This window comes from Phallusia mammillata, chromosome 1, assembly GCF_965637545.1.
Source record: "Phallusia mammillata chromosome 1, kaPhaMamm4.hap1.1, whole genome shotgun sequence".
NCBI classification, from domain to species: domain Eukaryota; kingdom Metazoa; phylum Chordata; class Ascidiacea; order Phlebobranchia; family Ascidiidae; genus Phallusia; species Phallusia mammillata.
This window is the reverse complement of record NC_137252.1, coordinates 20,192,341-20,216,807: the sequence shown is the minus strand read 5'-3', so window position 1 is coordinate 20,216,807 and position 24,467 is coordinate 20,192,341. Positions and strand designations below refer to the sequence as shown.

Genomic DNA, 24,467 nt, shown 5'->3' with positions numbered 1-24,467 from the left:
ATAGAAAAACGAGTCAGACAAATTTCAGGGGAAAATACCCATTTTAGGGGGCTAGCGGGATAAATACTGGGGTTATCAATAAAAACAAAGTGGGATGCACATCTACATAACTACATCTACCTTCTGTGTAAATTTCAGCCAAATCCATCAAACATTTGATGGAAAAACGAGTCGGGCAAACTTTGCGAAGAAAAAAAAGGAAGAAAAAGTAGGAAAAAAAAAGAAAAAAAAACAAAAAAAAGAAAAAAACAAAAAACAATTTGAGTAAAATCAAAATGTGTCCCCTTCAGGGAAGGGGACCCATAATAATAACTAGAAGGGTGGCTTAGCACATATTGCCCTTGCATATACACTATAACCTATTTTAAAACATTGATATATTTCCTATGCTTATTTTATATTGGGTCCCATACCATCCACTATCTTTTATAACCTTAGTTGTTTCTGCAAGCAGAAGCTCATGGGTCCCTACACATGCAAAGTTGTAGATAATGCATTTCAAGAGATAACCATGTGAAAGTTTGGTGTTGTAAGGTAAACGCAGTGATCGGCACTGGGCTTGAATAATAATACTATGTAAAAACATAATATTTGAGTATGTTTAATAAACTTTGCAAAATTTCATATAATTAGAATGTTTTTTAAAAGTTCATTTATTTTAGGGGGCTAGTTGAGTAAATGTTGGGGCTAAAGGTAAAACACATCAACTGAAACCTACAAATAGCATAGTCCACATACTACCCCAAATTTTATCCAATCCCGACACTGTTTAAAAAACTGACCCATTGTAGGGGACTAGTGGGGTAACTAATGGGGTCAGACACTCAAACTAAAAAAATATGAAATCTCAATGACTCAATCAATAGTACTGCAAAATTTCAGCCCAATCAGCCAATGTTTAAAATTTCGACCACTAGAGGTGTTTTGAGCGACAACCGTTAATGTTTCAGATGTCATAGGGCTGTTAACAACCCCCTAACTAACGTTCACCAAGCAATCCACAAAGTCATAAAAGAGTAACATACAACTGCTTGCCCTTGTAACACTATTGAGCAACAGAAATCTTTCGTTTGTGGTGCCCAGTAACATACAAATACGTTTTACACTTTAGGGGCTTGTGGGGTAAATGATGGGGCTACATGGTTGAACACACCAATCGACATCTATAAATGGCGTACTCTACAAGCTATCCAAATTTCAGCCAATTCTGACACTGTTCAAAAAACTCACCCATTTTAGGGGGCTAGCGGGGTAAATACTGGGGTTATCAACAAAAACGAAGTGGGAAGCACATCTACATAACTACATCTACCATCTGTGTAAATTTCATCCAAATCCATCAAGGATTTGATAGAAAAACGAGTCAGACAAACTTCGGGGGAAAATACCCATTTTAGGGGGCTAGCAGGGTAAATACTGGGGTTATCAACAAAAACAAAGTGGGATGCACATCTACATAACTACATCTACCATCTGTGTAAATTTCAGCCAAATCCATCAAACATTTGATGGAAAAACGAGTCGGACAAACTTTGGGAAAAAAATATCCATTTTAGGGGGCTAGCGGGGTAAATACTGGGGTTATCAACAAAAACAAAGTGGGATGCACATGTACATAACTACATCTACCATCTGTGTAAATTTCATGCAAATCCATCAAGGATTTGATGGAAAAACGAGTCAGACAAACTTTGGGGAGAAGAAAAAAGGAAGAAAAAGGAGGAAAAAAAAGAAAAAACAAACAAACAATTTGAGTAAAATCAATATGTGTCCCCTTTAGGGAAGGGGACCCATAATTATTACAGAGAAAACTAGAAGGGTGGCTTAGCACATATTGCCATTGCATATACATTATAACCAACTTTAAAACATTACTATATTTCCTACACTTATTTTATAATGGGTCCCATATTATCTACTGTCTTTATAACATTGGTTGTTTCTGCAGGCAGAAACTCATGGGTCCCCATACATGCAAAGTTGTAAATAATGCATTTCAAGAGATAACTATGAGAAAGTTTGTTGTTGTAAGGTAAAACACAGTGACTGGTAATGACCATAAATAAATATGCTGTACGGACTACAAACTATTCAAATTTCATTCCATTAATCTAAACAGCATATTTATTTACTCTCGGTACCGGTCACTGTGTTTTATCTGACAACAACAAACTTTCTCATAGTTATGAATATTCATGCCATTCATACAAGGTTTTTCTCTGTCTGAGAAAAAAGGCTAAACACAACAATCAGCTCCTTTTAATTGCGAATTGCACCTGATTGTAGGGGGTAGTGGGGTAAATGACAGTGCAACAGGGTAAAACAAGAATCGACACCAATAAGTGGCACACTCCAGAAGCTGTCTAAATTTTATTCAATTCAGACATTGTTTGAAAAATTGACCCATTTGGGGGGTTAGTGGGGTAAATGTTGGGGTCAAAGGGTTGAACAAAACAATAGACAACTATAAATAGCACACTCTATAAACTGTTGAAATTTTATCCAATTCGGACATTGTTTAAAACATTCACCCATTTTAGGGGGCTAGAGAGGTAATATAAGGGCTACTGGGTTAAACACAACAATTGACACCTATAAATGACAAATTCTACAAGCTGTCCAAATTTCATCTAATTCCGACACCGTTTAAAAAACTTACCCATTTTAGGGGGTTAGTGGGGCAACTAATGGGGTTCTACACCCAAAAGTAAAAAATATGAAATTACAATGACCCAATCAACAGTCGTGTAATTTTTTATCCAAATCGGCCAATGTTTAAATTTCTGGCCACTAGTGGTGTTTTTAGCAACATTTGTTAACACATCTGACGTCATAAGGCTGTTAACACCACTCTGACTGACATGTGCAAAAACGCCCTCCAAGTAATGCACAAACACAAGTAGCATATTCTCTGGTACCTTTACTATACTGTTACTCCACAAAATTTTTTCGTTTGTGGTGCGCAGCAACATGCAAAAATGCTTTACATTTTGGGGGCTAGCGGGGTAAATATGGGGGTTATTAACTCAAACGAAACGGATGGCACATCTACATAACTATATCTACCATCTGTGAAAGTTTCATCCAAATCCACCAAAGATTTCATGACAAAAATGCATGGAAACGCTTCGGCAGAAAAAAGAAAAAAAAAAGAAAAAAGAAAAAAAAAGAGTGAAATCAAGATGTGTCCCCTTCAGGGAAGGGGACCCATAATAAATGATAAACACTATAGTATTTGCGACGGAAGGTGACGTTCGACCTAAATCTTTTTTATCTTTATTGTTCCGCCTCCCCATAATTTCCACAAGTGGGTCCAATTTTTTTGTAATGTTACTGCGTTACCGCGCACAAATGTGCATTGAATTGCAACACTAGAAGAAGGGCCTGACAGTGGAACTATGGTGTGTAAATTTATATAATGCATCTTTAACGTAGTCTCATCATATGTAGCGACAGGAAATGAATTTGGTATTTCATGATGTCATATATATGGCATACCTGGGGAAAATTTGAAGTCGACGCCTATACTTAGGATAACTGACTATTAAAAGAAATGTTCAAAGTTTAGAAAAACTGGGTATTCTTATAAAACTATTTTGAATCCAAAATATTACATCCAATTCTTAACAATAATTGTTTGTTTTTTGTTGGCGTATTTGGAAAAAAATAATCACCAACAACTTATTGCCAATCGCATCACATCACATCACCGTAGTCACTGATGCGTAAACTAGAAGGGTGGCTTAGCACATATTGCCCTTGCACATACACTATACCCTATTTTAAAAGATGAATATACTTCGTTTACATATTTTACACTGGGTCCCATATCATCCACTGTCTTTTATAACCTTAATTGTTTCTGCGAGCAAAAACTCATGGGTCCCCACACATGCAAAGTTGGAGATAATGCATTTCAATAGATAACAATGAGTAAGTTTGGTATTGTTAAGACAAACACAGTGATTGGTACTGTGCATATTTAAATATGCTATATGGAGTACAAACTATGTAAATTCAAAAACTCATTTTAGGGGGCTAGTAGGATAACTAATCAACGTTCAACACACACAAACTCAAAAATATGAAACCTCAATGACTCAATCAATAGTACTGCAAAATTTCAGCCCAATCTGCCAATGTTTAAAATTTCGACCACTAGAGGTGTTTTGAGCAACAACCGTTAATGTTTCTTACGTCATAGGGCTGTTAACAACCCCCTAACTGCCATGGCGCAAAAACGTCCACCAAGCAACCCACGAAGTCACAAACGAGTAACATACAACTGGTTGCCCTTGTAACACTATTGTGCCACAGAAATCTTTTGCTTGTGGTGCCCAATAACATACAAATACGTTTTACACTTTGCGGGCTTGTGGGGTAAATGTTAGGGCTGCGGGGTTGAACAGAACAATCGACACCTATAAATGGCACACAAGCTATCCAAATTTTAGCCAATTCTGACATTGTTTACAAACTCACCCCTTTTAGGGGGGTAGTGGGGTAAATATTTACTAGGGTTATCCGGACAAACAAAGTGGGATGCACATCTACATAACTATATCTACCATCTGTATAAGTTTCAGCCACATCCATCAAACATTTGATGGAAAAACGAGTCAGACAAACTTCGGGGGAAAAAAACATTTTAGGGGGCTAGCGGGGTAAATACTGGGGTTATCAACAAAAACAAAGTGGGATGCACATCTACATAACTATATCTACCATCTGTATAAGTTTCAGCCACATCCATCAAACATTTGATGGAAAAACGAGTCAGACAAACTTCGGGGAAAAAATACCCATTTTAGGGGGCTAGCGGGGTAAATACTGGGGTTATCAACAAAAACAAAGTGGGATGCACATCTACATAACTACATCTACCATCTGTGCAAATTTCAGCCAAATCCATCAAACATTTGATGGAAAAACGAGTCAGACAAACTTTGGGGGGGAAAATACCCATTTTAGGGGGCTAGCGGGGTAAATACTGGGGTTATCAACAAAAACAAAGTGGGATGCACATCTACATAACTACATCTACCATCTGTGTAAATTTCAGCCACATCCATCAAACAATTGATGGAAAAACGAGTCGGACAAACTTTGGGGGAAAAAAACATTTTAGGGGGCTAGCGGGGTAAATACTGGGGTTATCAACAAAAACAAAGTGGGATGCACATCTACATAACTACATCTACCATCTGTGTAAATTTCAGCCAAATCCATCATACATTTGATGGAAAAACGAGTCGGACAAACTTCGGGGAAAAAAACATTTTAGGGGGCTAGCGGGGTAAATACTAGGGTTATCAACAAAAACAAAGTGGGATGCACATCTACATAACTACATCTACCATCTGTGCAAATTTCAGCCAAATCCATCAAACATTTGATGGAAAAATGAGTCGGACAAACTTCGGGGGAAAAATACCCATTTTAGGGGGCTAGCGGGGTAAATACTTGGGTTATCAACAAAAACAAAGTGGGATGCACATCTACTTAACTACATCTCCCATCTGTGTAAATTTCAGCCAAATCCATCAAACATTTGATGGAAAAACGAGTCGGACAAACTTTGGGGAGAAAAGAAATCGAAAGAAAAAAAAGAAAAAAAAAGAAAAAACAAACAAACTATTTGAGTAAAATCAATATGTGTCCCATAATAACAACTGTAATGTGCTAATCGTCAGCATGACTAGCCTCAACGTCAATGCTATTTTTCACTGCCTTTTTATGTGTTGCTATTTTGTGTCTGATAAAAAGACCGGATGTCTAAGTTAAAACTAGTGATGTACCGAATCGGCTAAATTTCGATTCGGCCGAAACCGAATATTCGGCGGTTTTGCCGAATAAATTCGGCCGAATCAACCGAATTATTTATGACGTCACGCGAAGTCGTACGCTACGCGTTTGACGTGAAAAAATGTTTATCTACCAGGCAGCCAGTGCAAAATAGTTGTGTTTCGTCCTTATTTCAGTTCTGTGGGGTTTAAAATTGTCTTAAGCATGATTGGCAACCTGCCAATGAATTACTAATTTTTTTGACTACCGTGGGGAAAACGATAATGTGTTGAAAAAGATAAACATTGACGCAATTTTCGTTATGTTTGGGCTTTTCAAAAATTGCGTGGACCTTAATAAGCAGAAAAGACACGTTTAACGCGTTAAATTTATGTTCGTAAAAGATTCGGTTTCGGCCGAATCGCAACAAATTATTCGGCCGAAACCGAATCTTTGCAAAAATGATCGATTCGGCCGAATAAATTCGGCAAACCGAATATTCGGTACATCTCTAGTTAAAACATCGCCATATGCCTGTGTTTAAAAGCAACAGACAAACAGTCAGGACATCACTTCCAGTTACTCGATATTAACAGCAAGCAAAAAATTCAATATTCTTGTAACTAACACATGTGTGGATTTTAAAAAGAAAAGCACTCTTTCTTTACCAAAAGGGTAGAGCAAGCTACCCGATGTTATGTGCTGTGTCAGTACTCATTTGATACTTCGGTGGTATTGGGTTAAAAACCAATACCTTAAAAAACTAGAAGAGTGGCTTTCTGATATACTTCCATTTTATATATTCTATACGATATTTACCAATTAACTATACACATCATTTGATCTACACATATGATTGTTTTTGTAAACAAAAACTGATGGGTCCCCACACGTGCGTTTGTGCGGATTTACAGTAAACAAATGTTGCGGTGATTTTTACATTCTTAAGGACAAATTTTTAGAAAGCATTAACCCAACAATAAAAAAAAATTGTTCGTATTCTTTTTGCACTATTATTGTCATGTAATTACAAAATTAAAAAAACGTAACAAAGACTTAAATCTAATCTCTTGCTTTGACCCAGATATAGTCCTCCAAGGTCGGGTTTTGAACACATTTTTTTAGAAAGCTGTAACAGTTGTGTTACAGACACTTTAAATTAAAAAGCAATTTGCTACAAGTGTATACATAACAAATTGTTTTTCATTTAACTTTGTTTCGCAAAACGAGTACCATTGACCAGTAGTAACCTCTCAGGGTGCACACGCCAAACGACTGTTTGACCTTTTGACACCGTTTTCAATAGCACGCCGTCATTCGTGTTCAACAATACTGTTAAGCCTAATTTATACATGCCTTGAGTATTGACTCCTTAATTGATTGTCAAAAAAATGCTACGTTATGAAGAAAGTTCTGAGCTGTGTTTGTAATACCGACTAGTTGACCTTAAGTAACCCGTGATCATGCGGCAGCCAACCTGACAACGAGCATTTAAAAAAACATTTATTTGGCAAAACTCAAGTTAATTTTTTCATCTTAACTTTTATTAACAAAGTTTTTCTTGACATATACAAAACCGAAGCACGGTTATTAGGTTTAAATCACGTCATAGGTGTAAAACCTTCGCCAAAACTGAAAATGTGAGTGACCACTTAATAAAACGACATAGCATTGCTGTGCAAAACAGCTGATTTCTAATCACTGAAACAACGTCTCGTAAAACGTCTGTCCGACGTCAAGCTGAGCCCTCCCGCTATCGTAAACCAGTGAGTTACTCTCTTGGTACTTCTGCCTACAGTGTCTTTCTTGACCAAACAGGCGTTAGACACATTTATGTTTCGGGGGCCTATGGGAGAACCTCTGGGTCATACGGGGTCAAAATTCACATGGACCATCTTTAGACCAATATCTGCAATGTGTGTAAATTTGAAAAAGTTTGAACCATTCTTTCTTGACCAAAACGTGGGAACAATAGCCGCGCTAAAAATTTCACGTTTTGGGGGGCTGTGGGTGAACCGGGGGATCAAACGGGGTCAAAATTTACATGGACCATCTTTAGACCAATATCTGCAATGTGTGTAAATTTGAAAAAGTTTGAACCATTCTTTCTTGACCAAAACGTGGGAACAAATCTGCGTTAGAAAGAAAAAAAGAAAAAAAGAAAAAAGAAAAAAGAAAAAAAGAAAAAAGAAAAAAAAAATATAGACAAAAACAATATGTGTCCCCTTCAGGGAAGGGGACCCATAACGAGTACTGGTATTGGTTTGAAAACTGGGTATCAGGCCAACCCTAGAGCAATGAAAAAATACATATGGACAAAATTAATGAGTCCTATACAAAGATTTATAATCACCTGCATTGGTGCACTCTGTGGGTGTTTTGATATGTCAGATTCCAAGCTGGACCAAGGAAACTGCCGTTGTTTTCCAGCACTAAGATACCTTCTTGTACTTTTATTCTGCTGGTCATTTACTGTAACTTCCCCAGTCTTGAAACTCTTTTTTCTTAAAGAGGCCCTTTCAAATTTAGGGTTGCTGCGAGCAAGTTTGGATAAACCAGCAGATAATATCCACTGCAAATCTGCACCCTGTGGAGATGACATTGGGGCTGTGGATGGTGGGAAAGCAGCATATTCCACTAAAGTTTGTTCATTTAGTCTGGGAAGCTGCTTTCTTATGAGTCGAGCATGGACTGCAGACATCACTCCATTTGCTTCATCATGTTGTAACTCCACCTGGTCCACAGCATTTGAAATGGGTTTCAATGAAGATGCATTTGGACCCAATAAATGTGCAATTACTGCAAAACAGTCTAGGCATGCCTGTCGAACCGTAGGTTTTGGATCAAGAAGAAGTATAGAAATGTGTTTGCAAATAAAAGCAATGTAGTTTTCTTCAAATTTGTTGCCTTTTCCTGGGTATGTTAAAAGGGTTGCAATTACAATATTTATCGTATCTTCTCTAACCTTGGCATGTTTGTGCTGCAATTTAGGCCAAAGTAAATCGAGCACTGATTGTGGTCCAACACTTTCCATTGCATGTAATACTACTTTGTTGCAACTCGATCTAACTGCATCTTTGTTACTACCAAACTTTTTGGAAACAGCAAATACAAACAGCTTTAAATAATCAGAAAGATTACCACCAAGTTTCTGAATAACACTGTCAAAAATGTCAAGCGCAATCAAAGAAATTTGCATGTTCTGGTCTTCTATCATTGGCTGCAACAGACTAAAAAGTGGAATGATTGTCTTCTTTAGATGTGATAAGTTGTTGTTTTGTGTTACAAACTGTTTTAATGTCAAGGCACTTTCCAAGCGAAGGTTAAAGTCAGATGAAGTTAAACTACTTATGACCTCTTGGGGTACAAAATCAACATCAGAAAAAGCATTGGAAGCAATCAACTTACTTCTGCCTTTATGTGTTCTTCTTAAATCATTGTGTGGAAAATCATTTGAAAACAAAGACTGGTGCTCAACAGGTTTCCTGTCAGAGTAATGGGTAGACTCTGGGATTTTGTTTAACATTTCTGATAGTTGTTCAGTAAACAAAACTTTTAATGTGTTTGGTAATTGCTCTACATACACATTAAACTGGGTTTCACCTATGAAATCCACTAGTTTTTTAATTGTTTGTACAATAACATTCTTGTCCACAGTTAAGTCAATCAAATTGGTTGCAAGACCATAAACAATATCAAAAAAATCTTCTTTGCGAAAGTCAGTAAACATAAGAGTAGGAAACTTGTGTATGACTTGTTCTCTTGTTCTCAGATCAGTATTTTGCATGCCATTGAATGCAATCACCCTAAATATTTGAAACACATCAGAAGAGTGTTTCATGTACAAGTGAAGGGTTTGAATTGATTCCTTCTGAAGCGTAACAGACTGGCTTCCAATGTTTGCAACAATTTCAGGTAAAACAATGCACATGTATATGTCAATGTCAGTGCCGAGCTGAGGTACTATTTTTGCAATAAGCCTTGTGCAATGTATCCTAACTTGCTGCCCCCCATCAGACAAAGCAGATGAAAAACCTTTGAACAGACCTGTTTTATCACCCACAACCATAAAAGTTTGTCCATCACGCAAATGCTCATCCAAATAGTTTAACCCATCCCTTTTCCTTTCTGAAAAGAGCAACTCCATTACCAGTTTTTCATCAAATTGGTTTGACAAATATTCTTCCATATGTTCCACAGATTTGGCCATTTCAGACTGCAACTGTTCAACTCTAAATATTTGGTGTTTTAATTTGCTAAAAGTAATAACCGGCTCCTTTGCATATCTAGCCATTCCATTTATAAAAAGTACAAACAGGCATTCTGGAACAAAGCAATTAAAATCCAAATTAATGGCAGCAACAAATTTTTACATTTTGAAGCAAAAAACGGGTGAAAGCCATGAAGTGCTATTATTAAGTTTAACCAAAGCTTTTGAAGCTTCTTTCACACATTATTTTTATTTCATTAGCATATTTAGTGGTAAAAAAATAAAAATAAAATACACCCAATTCCATTCAAAACATAATTAATATGTAAAGCAGATGAGCACTTTTAATTTTCCATAATCCAAATAGGCTAGGATGTTTAACTTTTGCCTTTAGCACAGTTGCAACAAATCATTTCAAATTGTGTTTAGCAATAAATAGATGTTGACCAACTGCAGTCTATCAAACACATTAGGACATCGTGATAGTCAAGCAATGGAGAGTAAACTTTCACTTTTAAATAATAATGCATTCTATAGTGGATCAATAGTATGAAGGCGCTTTTGGTTTATAACTTGTGTCTGTTTAGTCTTGTATTGTGTTAAATGTTTTGATTCCATTTCAATAGCATAGTTGGGAGTAAGCAAATGTAAAAAGACAGGTTTATTGCCGATCAGAGTACAAGTGTGTTGCTGTTAACGAACTTCTGATAGTCAGTCCGATTTTTATAAAATTTAACATGAATTGCCGCTAAATTTTCACCTCTTTCCCCAGCCAGTAGTCATGCTTGTTTGCGTTACATCTTTTACACCAGGGGTTAACTCAAAAACCTTTTTTTGATGACCTGAAACAAAATGTTAAGTAAGTTGAGGGCTGCACTATAGAATGAATGTATCATGTAAACTCATTAGTCTGACAGGGTATTCCGCCTGAGTAAAACACATAACTTCTAAAAGTTAAAAAAAAAATTAAAACTCTTGGAGGGCTGCATGCAACCTGCAGGCATGTGTTTGACACCCCTGTATTACATGATCTACAGTTTTCATATTTTGCCAGCTTGGCATCAACAATGTGCAAAAATTATGTTCCCATTGCGCATAAAAAAATTGTTGGATTTTGTTAAAAACTCTGCTTGAACAAAAATGTCAAGATTCCCAGAAATCAAAAAAGTTGAGAAATCGAGAAACCCTAGTCTGCAACAAAAGATTTAGGACACACAGAAACCATCCATAAAATGTGATAACTAGGTCACAGGATTATAATAACCATGGTCTTTCTGGAACATTCATGGTGTATATCTAAATATCTCTTAATGAGTTCATTTCAAAATTACTACAATGAACAACTAGGCCAAGCATTTTTGACAACAAAATTTGCCAGACTTTACCAAATATTTGTTAGCGTACCTGTCACCAAGGCATCGTTTCACAGCGGTGGTCGCGACAATAGTCGCGTGTAGCTGTCGCGGCGCTTTTTTTTCTTGATGCGGGAGTCGAACTGGTATTAGACAAGGGTTGCCATACGTCAGGATTTTCCCTGACACTATGAAATTAATGTACCGACGGAGAAAGTTTCTAGTAGTTAGCTACAACCGCTTCTGTACCAGGAAACCTAAAGAGGTAAACTGGCGGTCCGCAGGTTAAAGCACAAGGTTACTGGTTCGTTTTGCAGTGTGCGCGCGTAACAATGCCTGTTTGTTACTAATTGTCTAACAATACGCGTTACATACACAAACAGCCCTTCCCGACTTGCAGCTCTGCATTAAACTATGCGTGAGATATATCTCTTCATGCTTTATAAAGTATGTCCAAAATTAACGCATTATTAGATGTCGCGCTGTGCATCAGTCAAAATCTATTTGGAGTTTCATACTGTCATTAATGGGTGGAATTAAAATTAGGCAAGGGATTAGGATCGGCTAATTTGCCAAAATTGAACCAAAAAATGTAGCCTATATACAGGGTTGCCATAACGTCCTTATTTCTAAGATTTGTCCTTATTTTGAAGGGCTATGTCTTAGAAAAGTTCATTGTCCTTATTTCTAAGAAATGTCCTTATTTTTGACTTAAGTCCTTCTTTTGTCTTATTTTCAACAATTACTGGTCAAATCCCTGCTACAAGTAAACCTAGACCTAAGCGGTTGTGAGATGCACGAAGTATTTTCTACAAACAAGGAGTTGCTGCAACAGATTGTTTTCTAGCCCAAATATTGCATATGGTGTGTCATTGCTCATATAAAGGCAACTATTTGTTCATAATGTTTGTTTCGTTTCGTACGAAAATATATTTTTGCGGTTGTCCTTATTTTTGGCTTCAAGTCGATGGCAACTCTGCCTATATATACAGTCTATTTTACAACCCAAACCGGGTCCAATGAACATCTACAAACCAATTAATAGGAAACCCAAGCCGAATCTGAACTCAAAATAACAGGGTTCGACCCCGAGCCTGGTCTTGTAGCCAATACTGTTATGATTGAAACATTGCTTAACTAGAAAATTAAACCTTTATTTCACCAAAATGAAAAGCCAAGGTATCGATTAGTAGCCCCAAGCCCAAAGTATTGTGGGCGGAAGCGTTCATTTGTATATTGTACGCATCATTGTGCGCCAAATGTACTTACGATGTGTGCATTTTGTAAATCTCCAGAGGCCAAAAGTGTGCATTTCATCGTACCACATCGGGCACATCCACGTTCTGCCACTGCGCCATATTATTATACGTCATATCGAACAGGAATTAACAGAAAGCGCGCAATAATTCAAACTCATAGGCAAATTGATGGACGTGTCAGAAATGCGCCGATTAAAACATAGTTTCTTAACTTTTACGACGTGCGGCTTGTGACGCAATATGAACATTAATATTCAGTAAAAAAATTTACGTTACTCGGGGTCGATTTCCGGATTTTGTATGACCAGCCGAAATTGGACAAAAATAACCTTTCTTTCAAAGAAAAAAATCTTTGGGTGTTTGAAATTACCAACAACGAATGTCAAAATACGTCTCTGGGCGTCGGTTTTATTTGACTGCCCGCTTTGACTATTTGAATTCTAACTTATTTGAAGTAATCTGATGAAACAAATAAGGTTAACTTTAAAATTTTGCACAAGTCGGTCAACTTTTCTTGCAAACACTGAAGCAAAATCAACCTCAGTAATCTTTTTAGCTATATAAATTGTTTGTGGCTCTATTAAGAACAAAACATTTTCGCCACTTTTGGCTAGAAAGTCAAAGTAAAATTTTTATTTGCATTGTCACTTCATCATCACAGTTCCATTGCTGACGGTTAAGTAAACAGCAATGACACCGAAAAAACAAACATTGGGTTATCGAGTCAAGTGTCCTGGACCAAAAATGGTACAGAAAACCAGCAAAGCACCGAGCGGGCGAGCCCATAATTAAGTTTATGGTAACCAAAATTGGTTTTACTCGACTGCTTGACTGATCTCTTTTCTGTGGAACCTCTGGCCAAAACAACCCTGTCAAAAAAATTAACGGACATGCCCTAAAAGTTGTAAAGTATCTGTTGACTGTAAGGCAACTCGTATGCGGACGAAACACAAGTGCCAGTGACTTGCTTCCTGGCGCGCAGCTTCTCAGCTACACACAGGTGTCTACCAAAAACCGTTTACTACAATGGCTCAAGAACGGCATTTCAAAAATCACACACACGTGAACAAACACATTTCGGAATGCTTAAAGCCATGCATGGTGTACAATTTTGTATGTCTGTTACATATTTAAGTTTACAGTTGGGCTTAATTTTATTTTCAACAGTTTGTGTAACCTGAAATCAACAAAACTTTATGGTGTCGAAACTGAACCAACTTGGTCATTTTTCTCGACATTTCCACCATTTGGACTTCAGTGAATTATGGTCTTATTTTAGTTCTTTCAACTAACGTTTCTTGGTTGAAAAACAATAAGGTGTAAGACAACACGTGATGTAAAACAAACGTAGAAGTCTTACACCAGGGTTGTGAGTCGGGTCGGGTTTGAGCTTATTTTTTCGAAAAAATCAGGCCTGGTACGGGCCTGAATGTCAATTAACTTTGTCACTTTAATGACGTAATTTCAATTGCAAACAAACCAAAATTTCTCTATTCGATAAAGAAATGGTTTCTTTGAGTTCGAGATAGGGCCTAAAAGTTTTGCACCTTACAACTGCAGTGCTTGGAACAAGATCGGGCGGCAATTTCAAGTGAATCGTTCCATAAATTATTGATTGCGAGAACAAATTTTTGTTAAATTTTGACATAACAGATGGCCAATATTAACAAGTTTTCATCTATGAAGTTTATGGTTTACCAAATTAAAGTTAAACCAGAAATTAGGCATTAACTATTGATTACAAGATAGAGTTTAAAAATGTTTAAAATCCAAAAGGCCTACACACATCGTAAAGAATTGTTTTCGCAGTTGTATATTGTTTATGACAAATATTAACTGATTTCAACTTATAACCGTTGTTTCTTGGTTGTTTCAAGTGTGTTTGGTAGAAAGTAAACTGCCCTCTAAATAATAAATGACAGCCTCGAGTGAAAGGCTGCGCTTACAGGCTCCAAGAAGTATAGGCTGCAGTAGAATGCAATTTTTGTCGTTGGTTAAGTGAACAATCCCCAAGCTCAATAAGGTAGCTAACACAATAACAATGGAATGTTTTTATCTGGTTGACTTAAAAGGTTAAGTATTTTTCGGTAATATATTTGCTCCGAAAACGCATGTTCTGTGCATGCGATGTACAAAATTGTTTTCATTAAATAGATGGAAGGAAGCACTGATACCATACGTACAAGGTAAGAAAAGACAAAAAAGCTGTTGTCATAAGTTATCATAAACATTCATGCTCACTTATATAGTTTCTTTATCCCAGTGGTTCTTATAACTGCATAAAATGTAATAAATCCGAAAATGGGTAAGCAAAGGTTTCTTAATTGTAGTGCAGCAATTGGTGTGCAGTTTTGTAATCGCCGGGGCAAGGAAAGATACATTCTTCTACACTAAATGTACCATGATAAAATCATACGTGTGGTTGATCAGACTAACATAGACGAATTGGTTTAGTGAAAGCTATACTGCCTAATAATTTTGCATATTTGGTGCAAAATAAATATACTGATGTTAAAGTGGGGCTAAAAGTTCATGTAAATTGTTTTGTTAAAAGTGTAAGCCGCCATACACTAGCTTCAAAGGCCCGTTCACACCGGACGTAGCGTAGCGTAGTTGAGCGAAGGGTTCACACAGGACGTAGCGTAGCGAAGCTGGGCGAACGGCCAACTTCTTTAGGAAACGTCGCATACACAAAAAAGTTTGCCAAATGAATAAATGCCATTGAATGTTTTTTTGTCAATAAATAATTTAAATCATGTTTATTTAACTACTGTTGAATTAATTAATTAAAATTGTGACGTCATATTCCCTGTACATAGGTACACGTTTACTGTACACTGTACAGTAATAAAATGTTTGAATCACCAAAATGAATGAGGAAAACATTTTGTGATTTTCTCTTTGCTACATCTTGCAATATCCTGATTCTGTATGTCATTAAACATATGTTACAAGAACCAACTACTGTTTATTAAGTACAATTTCTGTCCTGTTCTTGATTGAATACCTGGCTTTTCATGCAAAACTTCATGGTAACTTTTCATTTACAACATGGAAACAAAATGCCATAGCCAGAAACATTTTATTGGAATCATAACTAACAACAAACCATTTGAAATACTGAATATATATTTTTTTATTGGCATAGTAGTGTTCTGATGTTTTAATTTAAAACCAGTACACTTCACAACATGGGCCTTGATGTAGGCTTAGTTCCACCATCCTTGTTCAAGAAATGACACTTCATCAGGAATCTCAGGATCTTGAGTTACATCTAAATAACAACACTCTAGTTTTGAAGAATATTTAGGTGTAAAAGATTATAGCGGTATAGCATTTATACATATTAAAACATTAAAACTACTTTTTACATATTATTTTCTCCTACTACACATGACAAACAAAACTAAGCCACAAAATTTACCAACATTTGATAGAACAACATGTGAATGACAAGGCAAAAAGTATACTAATGCCAACATTTTAAAACATTACAAAACTTATACTGATTAGTGATACTGATATATACCAAACATGTTACTACACAATACAAACCTACGTATGGTATTGGTAAATCCAATCAAGTCAGACATGGGAATCCTTGGTCATAAGGAACCAGAAAAAAAAACAGCTTACTTTACATACATTGAAACTACTTTTTCATAATTAAAACAAGTTTTGTTTTGACAAAATACCTGGCTTATATTACAAATAGATGTCTTTATTGTACCTGCTAAACAAAACATTTTTCATAACTAATATCACAGATAATTTTTCTTGTAGCTGCAGGTTTGCTCACATACACATATTAGTTAACTACAGTGACTATACGTTCATTATTTAAATTATTACATATATTTTAAATTGACTACAATTTGTTTAAAACACTTCCTTCAAATTCTGAGAGGATTTTTATCCATTTAAAAAAATAAACTAATAGTTTTACATTTTTTTAAACAGCCAACTGTTCTTTTTTACTGACAAACAAAAAGTCGTTACTTTCAAACCTTCATCCAGCCTACTGTACAGTTTTCGGCAAAGTTTCTGGCAAAAAAATACGACTTTACAGGCACCTTTGCCCAACTTTTTCGCTACGCTCACGAAGCCTCAGCGAATTCGCCCCGGCGAAGGCTGCATCCGGTGTGAACAGTCCCATTTAAATTCATTGTAGCGAAAAGTGCGCTCAACTTCGCTACGCTACGTCCGGTGTGAACGGGCCTTAAAGCAGGGGTCTCCAACTCAAAATTTGACAAGGGTCAATTTTTGAACTGCGTTGAAGCCGCGGGCCACATGGGCCATTATACGTCAAAATGCATTTAAAGGCCTTGCCTTTGGATTTTTAGTGGTCGACGGCGCTATTTTCGTTGACTTTCTGTAGGTATAGTGTCTTTACAATCTTACTTGCGTGTTGATCAAAGTTTTTTTATTTCATCACAAGAAACAACAAACGCCTTTGTTTGCGCATAATTTCAAATCTTAGATTTGTCTGTGATGTCACAAACCGCTTTTAGATCATTAATATGCGTAACCAAGCAAATAATATTTGGGTCAGTAGTTCTCAAACTTTTTGTTGTCGGGGCCATTTTCTGCGGGCAGCCGCAAAAAAACGAAGCTTTAAGAAAATCACCAAAGATTATTACTTTGAAAGCTAAAATAGCAATCTTTGGTGGTTTTCTAGGGTTTGGTGGGAGCCGCAAAATAAGTAGTTGGGAGCCGCAAATAATCTGTGCGGCCTACTTAAGTGTCAATAAAATATCGGCTGGCCTTTATCAATGTAAACGCTCCTCATCCAAAAGCTAAACCTATACAGTAAACGCAAGAACTGAATGGAGTCTGAAGTTTTTACGCTTTGATGATCAGACTCAGTTCGGATTATTTCATCATAATTATGTATCACAAAGGTTTAATTTTTTAAGATAGTGATATAATGGGTGTGAGGTAAAATTTCATCACTTTTCCTTTGTTAAACACGCGATGTGCAAGATACAAATATATTTTCATTTGCTAATGATGCCGCGGGCCACGGAAAATTGCCTCATTGGCATAGGCGCCGAGTAGGCGGTGGAAGAGTGGCACCGGGGTTAGGTTTTTTATAGCGGTATCGTACAAATAATCGTAAAAGGTAAAGAAAATGAAAAAGGAATTTTGCTTTTGAAGAAACGTGCAGGCGAAAAAGCAACAAAACGTACCAAAACTGCAACCAGTTTTGGTTAGTGCCTTGTTTATGCAGTCAAACAAACAATTGTCTGCCAGTAAATGTTTGGCCGTTGTTGTAGGTAATATGAAGTGTATATATGTTATATGTCAATTATACTATCCTTCGACATGCATAAACGAAACATTCATACTATACTGTAAGGATAAAAAAATTACTCAGTCTTGTTAGAAGACGTTTAGTACTATTTCTATTCAGGATATTAATGGATTACATGATAGATACGTGTTTTTGCTTGTAACAGGTTGCCTAAATTCCAAAATCACAACACAACCACAGGAATCAACGAAAACAATGGTGAGATGCACTAATAGCAATACGTTAAAAAAATGTTTGTGGGGACGGTTTTAGTATCAGAATTCGAAAACAAGGCATTATTTTCTTCATTTTAAAAAATAAGCTTATATGTAGCCTATACTGGGCTATTTTTTTGTTCAGAATTCACAGTTGTGGCCTATTGTGGTGCAATTTATTATTATTATCTTATAGATATGGTCAGGGTTTTTTAAGGTTTGGTTTGGGTGACCGCTAAGTAGTTTTAAGAGACCGCAAGTGTTTCATTTAAATACCAAAAAATAGCCATATATTTGCAAGTCCAAATTTTGGGAAACCGCTGGAGAAATTTGCACAAGTTATGTGCAAAATAACGACAAAAATGTTGGCAACAATTCACAAACGTTTTGCAATGTGTTAATTTAGTTGCGGGTGAAGTTGACAAAGTAATCATCAATGTTGCTGGAATGCGATATGAGACTCAAAATGGAACTCTACAACTATTCCCACAATCGTTGCTAGGAAACACAGAATTAAGAAAAAAATACTATGATCCTTTCCATGAGGAATATTTTTTTGACAGAAATAGACCTGCCTTTGACGCTATTTTATACTTTTACCAGGTGAGCTAACCAAAGCAATATTTATTTGCATAGGCTGCTAATTCTACATTCTAAATGTTGCAAGACACAAAACAAATTTTAAAATTCGACAACAAAACTGGGTGACTTCAATAAAAAACTTGTAAGTCTGCAAAGAACAGACTTTGAACGTTATGAAGTCACAATCATTCTAAAAAAAGCCATATTTTTGAAACTAAAATACCCAAACCAGGGGTGGCCAGACCTGCTTCATGCTCGAGTCGCATATCACAAAACTTAGTTTCAAAAGAGCCACAAGACAAAAATAATCAAAAACGAATTCATTCACTCACAATGAAGTGTACGCTATGAAATAATGATTGTTGTGTGGTGATACTGCGTGTCTCCACCTGGGCTGCGAGGTGTTTGAAATTAGCCTGATATGATGGGGAAGTTTTTGTGTTTAGCTTCGTAACGACGTTTCAAGTTATAGTTTTGTAATGACTGAGCGAAGCTTGACAAATAAGACAGGTTTACCTCCATTATCAATGAATGGAAACTCCTCCTTCCATTCTGTTTTAAAGTTATAATTTCCTGTTTATCTTTCTTTTTTGCAGTCATTTCTCAACAACGTTTTTTTGGCTAAATTTGCAATTATTTATGTGCAACATTTAAAGCGCCAATCTAAGCCACAATAAGAGCCGCATGCGGCTCGTGAACCGCAGTTTGGCCACCCCTGACCTAAACCAAATAAACTTCACCAAAAAGACCTTAAACCCGATGGTTTGAGGCTCAAGTTTTATTAAAACCTTGAGTGAAAATGTGCAAAAATTGTTTTACATGTCCAGTTGACCTCATGTCCACCTCTTTATTAATGACTATGTTGGTCAATGGGCAACTATAACGGACTGACAGACAAACGAATTAACCGATAACAAATAACATTCCACTATAACAGCCGTTCTCAAACTTGTTTAATTTTATGTCATAACGGTCCCTTTGCAATTGTTTCGAGCACTCGCGGTCCAGGCTAAATATATTCATGAAATTTGAAATACCTTGGCAGAATAAAACTGTCCTGTTACCAAACTAAAAGTCAATTTATTCCTATCGAAAGCATTCCCATAACCACATCCAGAATGAATTTAGTTCAGCTTCGTAAGATCACTTTGTGTGGGAGTGTTTCAATGGAAATTTATTACGTCACAAACAAGACTAAAGCAATAGAAACATAGTGTGCGAACAATCGCCTCTGTTTTTTACTTGAAAATGAAGCAAAGAACCACCTATTGTCAAAGAAACCTCGTTTGTCTCTGTCAATTTCGCATATTACATAAGATTGTAGAAATACTTTAAGCTCCTCGCGGTCCCTCTGAAATCGCGTGGCGGACCCCTAAGGGACCGCGGACCCCAGTTTGAGAACCGCTGCACTATAAGTTTAAAGATTTTTTTGCACAAAAAAACAACTTTGCTTTGCTTGATTAGATTTAATAAATACACATCGCGTTGGGTATTGTAATGGCGCACACCGTTTGACAAAACCCGGTATGGTGGTTCTCAACCTTCGGCCCGTCACCTTGAAAGGTACCACTATTGACGAAAAACACACTATAGTAATCACATGTTTAGAGTGGTGGCAGATTAAGAAGGCCTGCCAATGTTCCTGTCGAAGTATTTACAGAGGAAGTAAAATTTTATCAGCTCGGCAAAAAAGTTATTGAGAAGTACAAAGATGAAGAGGGCTATATCAAGGAAGAAATTCGACCTTTGCCTAGTTCAGAAATACAAAGGAATGTCTGGTTGTTATTTGAGTACGTAAACTTACACGATTTAATTGTTTTGGAACAAAATTAACACAGCTTTAAAGGAGATGTATTGTGAATTAAACTTTTGTTTTAAGTATGAGATGTTAACAATATGCTATGAACGGATAAAATTTTTGGGGTTGGCCTAAAGCAGGGGCCACCAAACTACGGCCCGCGGGCCGGACTCGGAGGTCATTTTATCGGGCCCGCGACCGAATTTTTAGGTTTGCCAAATCGCATTGATAACTTTGTAACATTCAAAAATATATCTACTCCTTACGAAAGTTCTCCTGTCGCGATATATAAAATTGATATTACCTGGTTACATAGGATTACAACGCCCAGGATTAACCTAAAAACAATTTGTTACGTCACAAACAAGTGTTAACTGTGCGCAAACAATTGCCTTCTTTGGTTACTTGTGACGTAATATACAAGCATTGCTTTGAATATACGACTAACTATACAGTTTAACAGTCGCACCACCAGATTTTAAACGGGTTTGTAGAAAGACCATATCTTGGCGCCCCTGTAAAAATCGCCTCGCGGGTTAAGTTTGGTAAAACGTCGCTAGGGTATGAAAACTATGTGAACCGCAGTGAAAAAAGTTTGGTGACCCCTGGTCTAAAGTTTCCGACATATGTTTTTAAATTATTTAATTTGTTTTAGATATCCGGAAAGTTCAACCTCAGCTCGCATGGTAGCCGTTATGTCAGTATCTGTCATTATTTTGTCAATCATTTCGTTTTGCCTTGAAACATTGCCGGTTTTTGAATCTATTTGCGGAAATTCAAGTGAACCAACTGCCACCAAACACAACAATATTACTAGTGTCGGGAAAACTACTTGTGTCAACCCATTTTGGATAATTGAAACAGTTTGCATTTGTTGGTTTAGTATGGAGGTCTTCATCAGGTTTATTTGTAGTCCAAACAAGATAAAGTTTTGGAAAGATATTATGAATGTTATTGATATCGTGGCAATTGCACCATATTTCATTAGTTTGGCAACCGACGAATCGACTGGAAAAAATGGCGAAGGTGGCAAAGGCATGTCTCTTGCTATACTACGTGTAATACGTTTAGTGAGAGTATTCCGTATCTTCAAGTTGTCACGTCACTCCAAAGGTTTGCAAATACTTGGTCAAACGTTAAAGGCGTCTATGCGTGAGCTTGGACTTCTAATTTTCTTCTTGTTTATTGGGGTGGTACTTTTTTCGTCGGCTGTTTACTTTGCAGAAGTTGACTGCAGTGGAACTGATTTTACATCCATACCAGAAGCATTCTGGTGGGCAGTCGTAACCATGACGACGGTAATATTTTTTCGTTTGACTTGTATTTATCAGTACGAGCGTTAACTGTCCACCAAACCTTGCTAATTTCTTTTCCTGTTTCCAGGTTGGATATGGTGATATGAAACCAACAACGTTAGCAGGAAAGATTGTTGGATCATTCTGTGCTATTGTCGGGGTGTTATTTATAGCATTACCAGTGCCAGTAATCGTTTCAAACTTTAACTACTTCTACCATCGAGAAACGGATCTCGACGATAAAGTAGATTATAAGCATATAACCTCTTGTCCAAGGCTGTTGGGTGCAACTGAAATTTCCGACGATACTTCACATGTCTCAAACGTCGAAGAAAAGAAAAAATACCTAATTAAAGATCAATATTCCGCTTTTCTCTCAATTACATGCGACAACCCGGGTAAAGATGAATATCCCGGTTCTATATACAACAACTACAAGCTGAGTGAACAAACTGATGAAGTTGTTGACATGCAACGAACAATTACTAAAGAAACTGATGTATAAAATCAGTTTAATTTTCGTCTACTATCAGATGTCAAAATAGTCTTGCTGTTTTATTTTTAAAACTAATTTAATAATCGAATATCTCACATCACTTTCACAGCCTATACTCAACATGAAACAAAACATTTCAAGCACATTTCAGCAAGTATTTATGCCAGGCGCATTTGGGAATGAAAAAAGCAAAATGATATTAGGATTTTACCATCTTTTTTCTCTACTTCATCTTTGTACGTAGATTTGCAGGTGTTTGGTATCGTTGCAACAAAATGAATTCGTTGACACCAAAAAAGAAAGTTATAAAAAGCATAAAACGATTACAGGTAACAATTACAGTAAGCACAATTAGGAACTCTTGATCCCCACTTAAAACGTTGTTGGGCTAATTTTCGGTATAATTAATTCCGTACAATTATATATTTTCTATCCAGCGGGATTCAATAGGTTGATTTTTTTTCCGGGATTCGAACCCCGGGCGCTCCCGGAAACGAATTTCGATCAAGATTTTGTATTATGTCTGTATATGGGTCAGGATTTTTTGCTTGTTTTTATGTTATAGCCCGCAAAGCCTATTTAATTTATAATCCCGCGGTTGAAAAACATTGGCTTTGTAAAAAGAAAGAAAATTTAGCAACCCAAAAAACATCAAGATGCCAAAATATTTTCAAATTACGGCGAATATGTGGTTGTTTCATTTTTGTGGTTTAGGCTCGAATCCCAAGAGCAACAACAATGTGGTCGGTTGAATGTATAAATTCGCGAGTCCAACGACATTGCGTGTGAAGCTTACGTGGCATTTCCGAAAGAACAACGTGCTCAAAATGGCAGAAGCATGCTAAGGATTCGTAGTAGGCAACACTTGTTGTTTTGTATGGTTTCGACAAAACACGTTCAATATTGGTGTATAGAATCAAAGGAGACCTAGGGGACTGAAAAAAGAACTTGGTAGACTGCTTCCGACCGACGGACCGTATGAAGAACCCAGTACTGCACAAACACATAGATATTGTTACGTTTATCAAACATAAAATGCTTTTTTCCCCAAAAACACTTTTAATGCAGACACAAGAAAGTGCACACACAATTTGTATGTGTCAAACTAACACACTGCGCACATCAGAAAAGACCAATAAGTTTAGTTTAAACCAGAGGTTCTCAAACTACGGTCCCTTTGCCATTGTTTCGAGGGCTCGCTGTCCTTAAGCCTGAATGTGTATTTCAGAAAAACGAAAGTTGATTGCAGAATTTTAGCCAGTGATGCAAAATTGTGCTTAATAATGATCCAAAGACAGCATGTGACACCAGAAACAAGACAAAAAACATTACGATTGTGTGCGACCAATTACATTTTGGTTAGTTTTTATGCAATTGTTTAGCAATTGGGGACAGTCGATTCTCAATTCTAATGTGGTTTAAACTTATTCAGTGGCACAAACTGGCGCAAAATAAGATTATAAAAGTACTTCAACCTTTTCGCGGTCCCCCCTAAATTGCCTTATACGGACCCCTAAAGGACCGCGGACCCCAGTTTCAGAACCGCTGGTTGAAACAAAACAAACACTGATAAAATGGTTAAACCAGAAATAATTAATAGATAGTGAAAGTTGTTTTTGTCTATTTATACCAGCGGTTGTGCCCTCATATGTCAAAATGCATTTAAAGGCCTTGTCTTTGGTCGTTTTGTGGTTGAAGGCGCTATTTTCGTTGACTTGTATAAGTCGTTTCTTTACAATCTTACTTGCGTGTTGATCATGGCCTTTTTATTTCATCACAAGAAACAATGAACGCAATTGTTTGCGCATAATTTCAAATCTTAGTTTTGTCTTGTAAGTTATGTCAGAAACCGCTTTTAGATCATTGATATGCGTAACCAAGCAAATAATATGTAGGTGAAGTGAATCCTAAAATCTGTAGTGTTAAGGGTGAAAATTACTTTTAGCAGCTCAGATTTCGTTTTGTTACAGTGTTTCATTGGCTTTAGCCAGTGGTGGGATTCAATTTTTTTGTCAGCCGGTACTATCATAAAACTCTTTTCATACTTTTCAGCTGGTTCTGTTACAGAAAGTCCGTTTACAGCAGGGGTGGGCAACCTTTCTTACTGTAGGGCCAATTATAAATGTCAAAATTGGATCGCGGGCCGCACATGTGCATAACACAAAGTGATTTTGCTTTGTTTC

General features: G+C 36.7%; 2 protein-coding genes and 1 long non-coding RNA gene across 5 annotated transcripts in view; 1 reads left to right on the top strand and 2 right to left on the bottom strand.

Annotated features, from left to right (window-relative positions):
* The window catches only part of LOC145223363 (TOG array regulator of axonemal microtubules protein 1-like), a 118,712-nt gene extending 107,290 nt beyond the window's left edge, over positions 1-11,422 (bottom strand). For 2 of the 3 annotated variants that reach the window (XM_080089782.1, XM_080089797.1), the window contains exons 1-3: positions 11,399-11,420; positions 10,755-10,836; positions 8,138-10,107 (exon numbers count right to left, since the gene is read on the bottom strand). In XM_080089782.1, the coding sequence (XP_079945908.1) occupies positions 8,138-10,078 (1,941 nt within the window). In that variant the 5' untranslated portion in view covers positions 10,079-10,107; positions 10,755-10,836; positions 11,399-11,420. Of the gene's footprint in view, positions 1-8,137; positions 10,108-10,754; positions 10,837-11,398 lie in introns of all 3 variants that reach the window. The other variant, XM_080089788.1, reaches the window with a different exon arrangement.
* Positions 11,423-14,680: 3,258 nt separating this feature from the next.
* LOC145228227 (potassium voltage-gated channel subfamily A member 2-like) lies at positions 14,681-22,446 on the top strand. Its single transcript, XM_080093232.1, has 6 exons — positions 14,681-14,791; positions 18,065-18,117; positions 18,520-18,716; positions 20,304-20,485; positions 21,149-21,791; positions 21,877-22,446. Exons 1-6 carry the CDS (start codon positions 14,760-14,762, stop codon positions 22,291-22,293), a joined length of 1,524 nt encoding a protein of 507 aa, XP_079949358.1. The 5' UTR covers positions 14,681-14,759; the 3' UTR covers positions 22,294-22,446.
* On the bottom strand, positions 15,672-16,444 carry LOC145204273 (uncharacterized). The gene is made up of 2 exons (XR_013853467.1): positions 16,165-16,444; positions 15,672-15,879 (listed from the first exon to the last, which is right to left on the bottom strand). It is a non-coding gene; the product is annotated as an uncharacterized LOC145204273 (long non-coding RNA).
* Positions 22,447-24,467: the final 2,021 nt, after the last annotated feature.

What these genes read in the sequence shown, in the direction of transcription:
- LOC145228227 (XM_080093232.1), top strand. Translation starts at nt 14,760, where the DNA reads ATGGAAGGAAGCACTGATACCATACGTACAAG. An exon ending in ACTGATACCATACGTACAAG is followed by an intron (nt 14,792 to 18,064) that starts GTAAGAAAAGAC and finishes TGCTTGTAACAG; the next exon opens with GTTGCCTAAATTCCAAAATC. An exon ending in CTATTTTATACTTTTACCAG is followed by an intron (nt 18,717 to 20,303) that starts GTGAGCTAACCA and finishes TCACATGTTTAG; the next exon opens with AGTGGTGGCAGATTAAGAAG.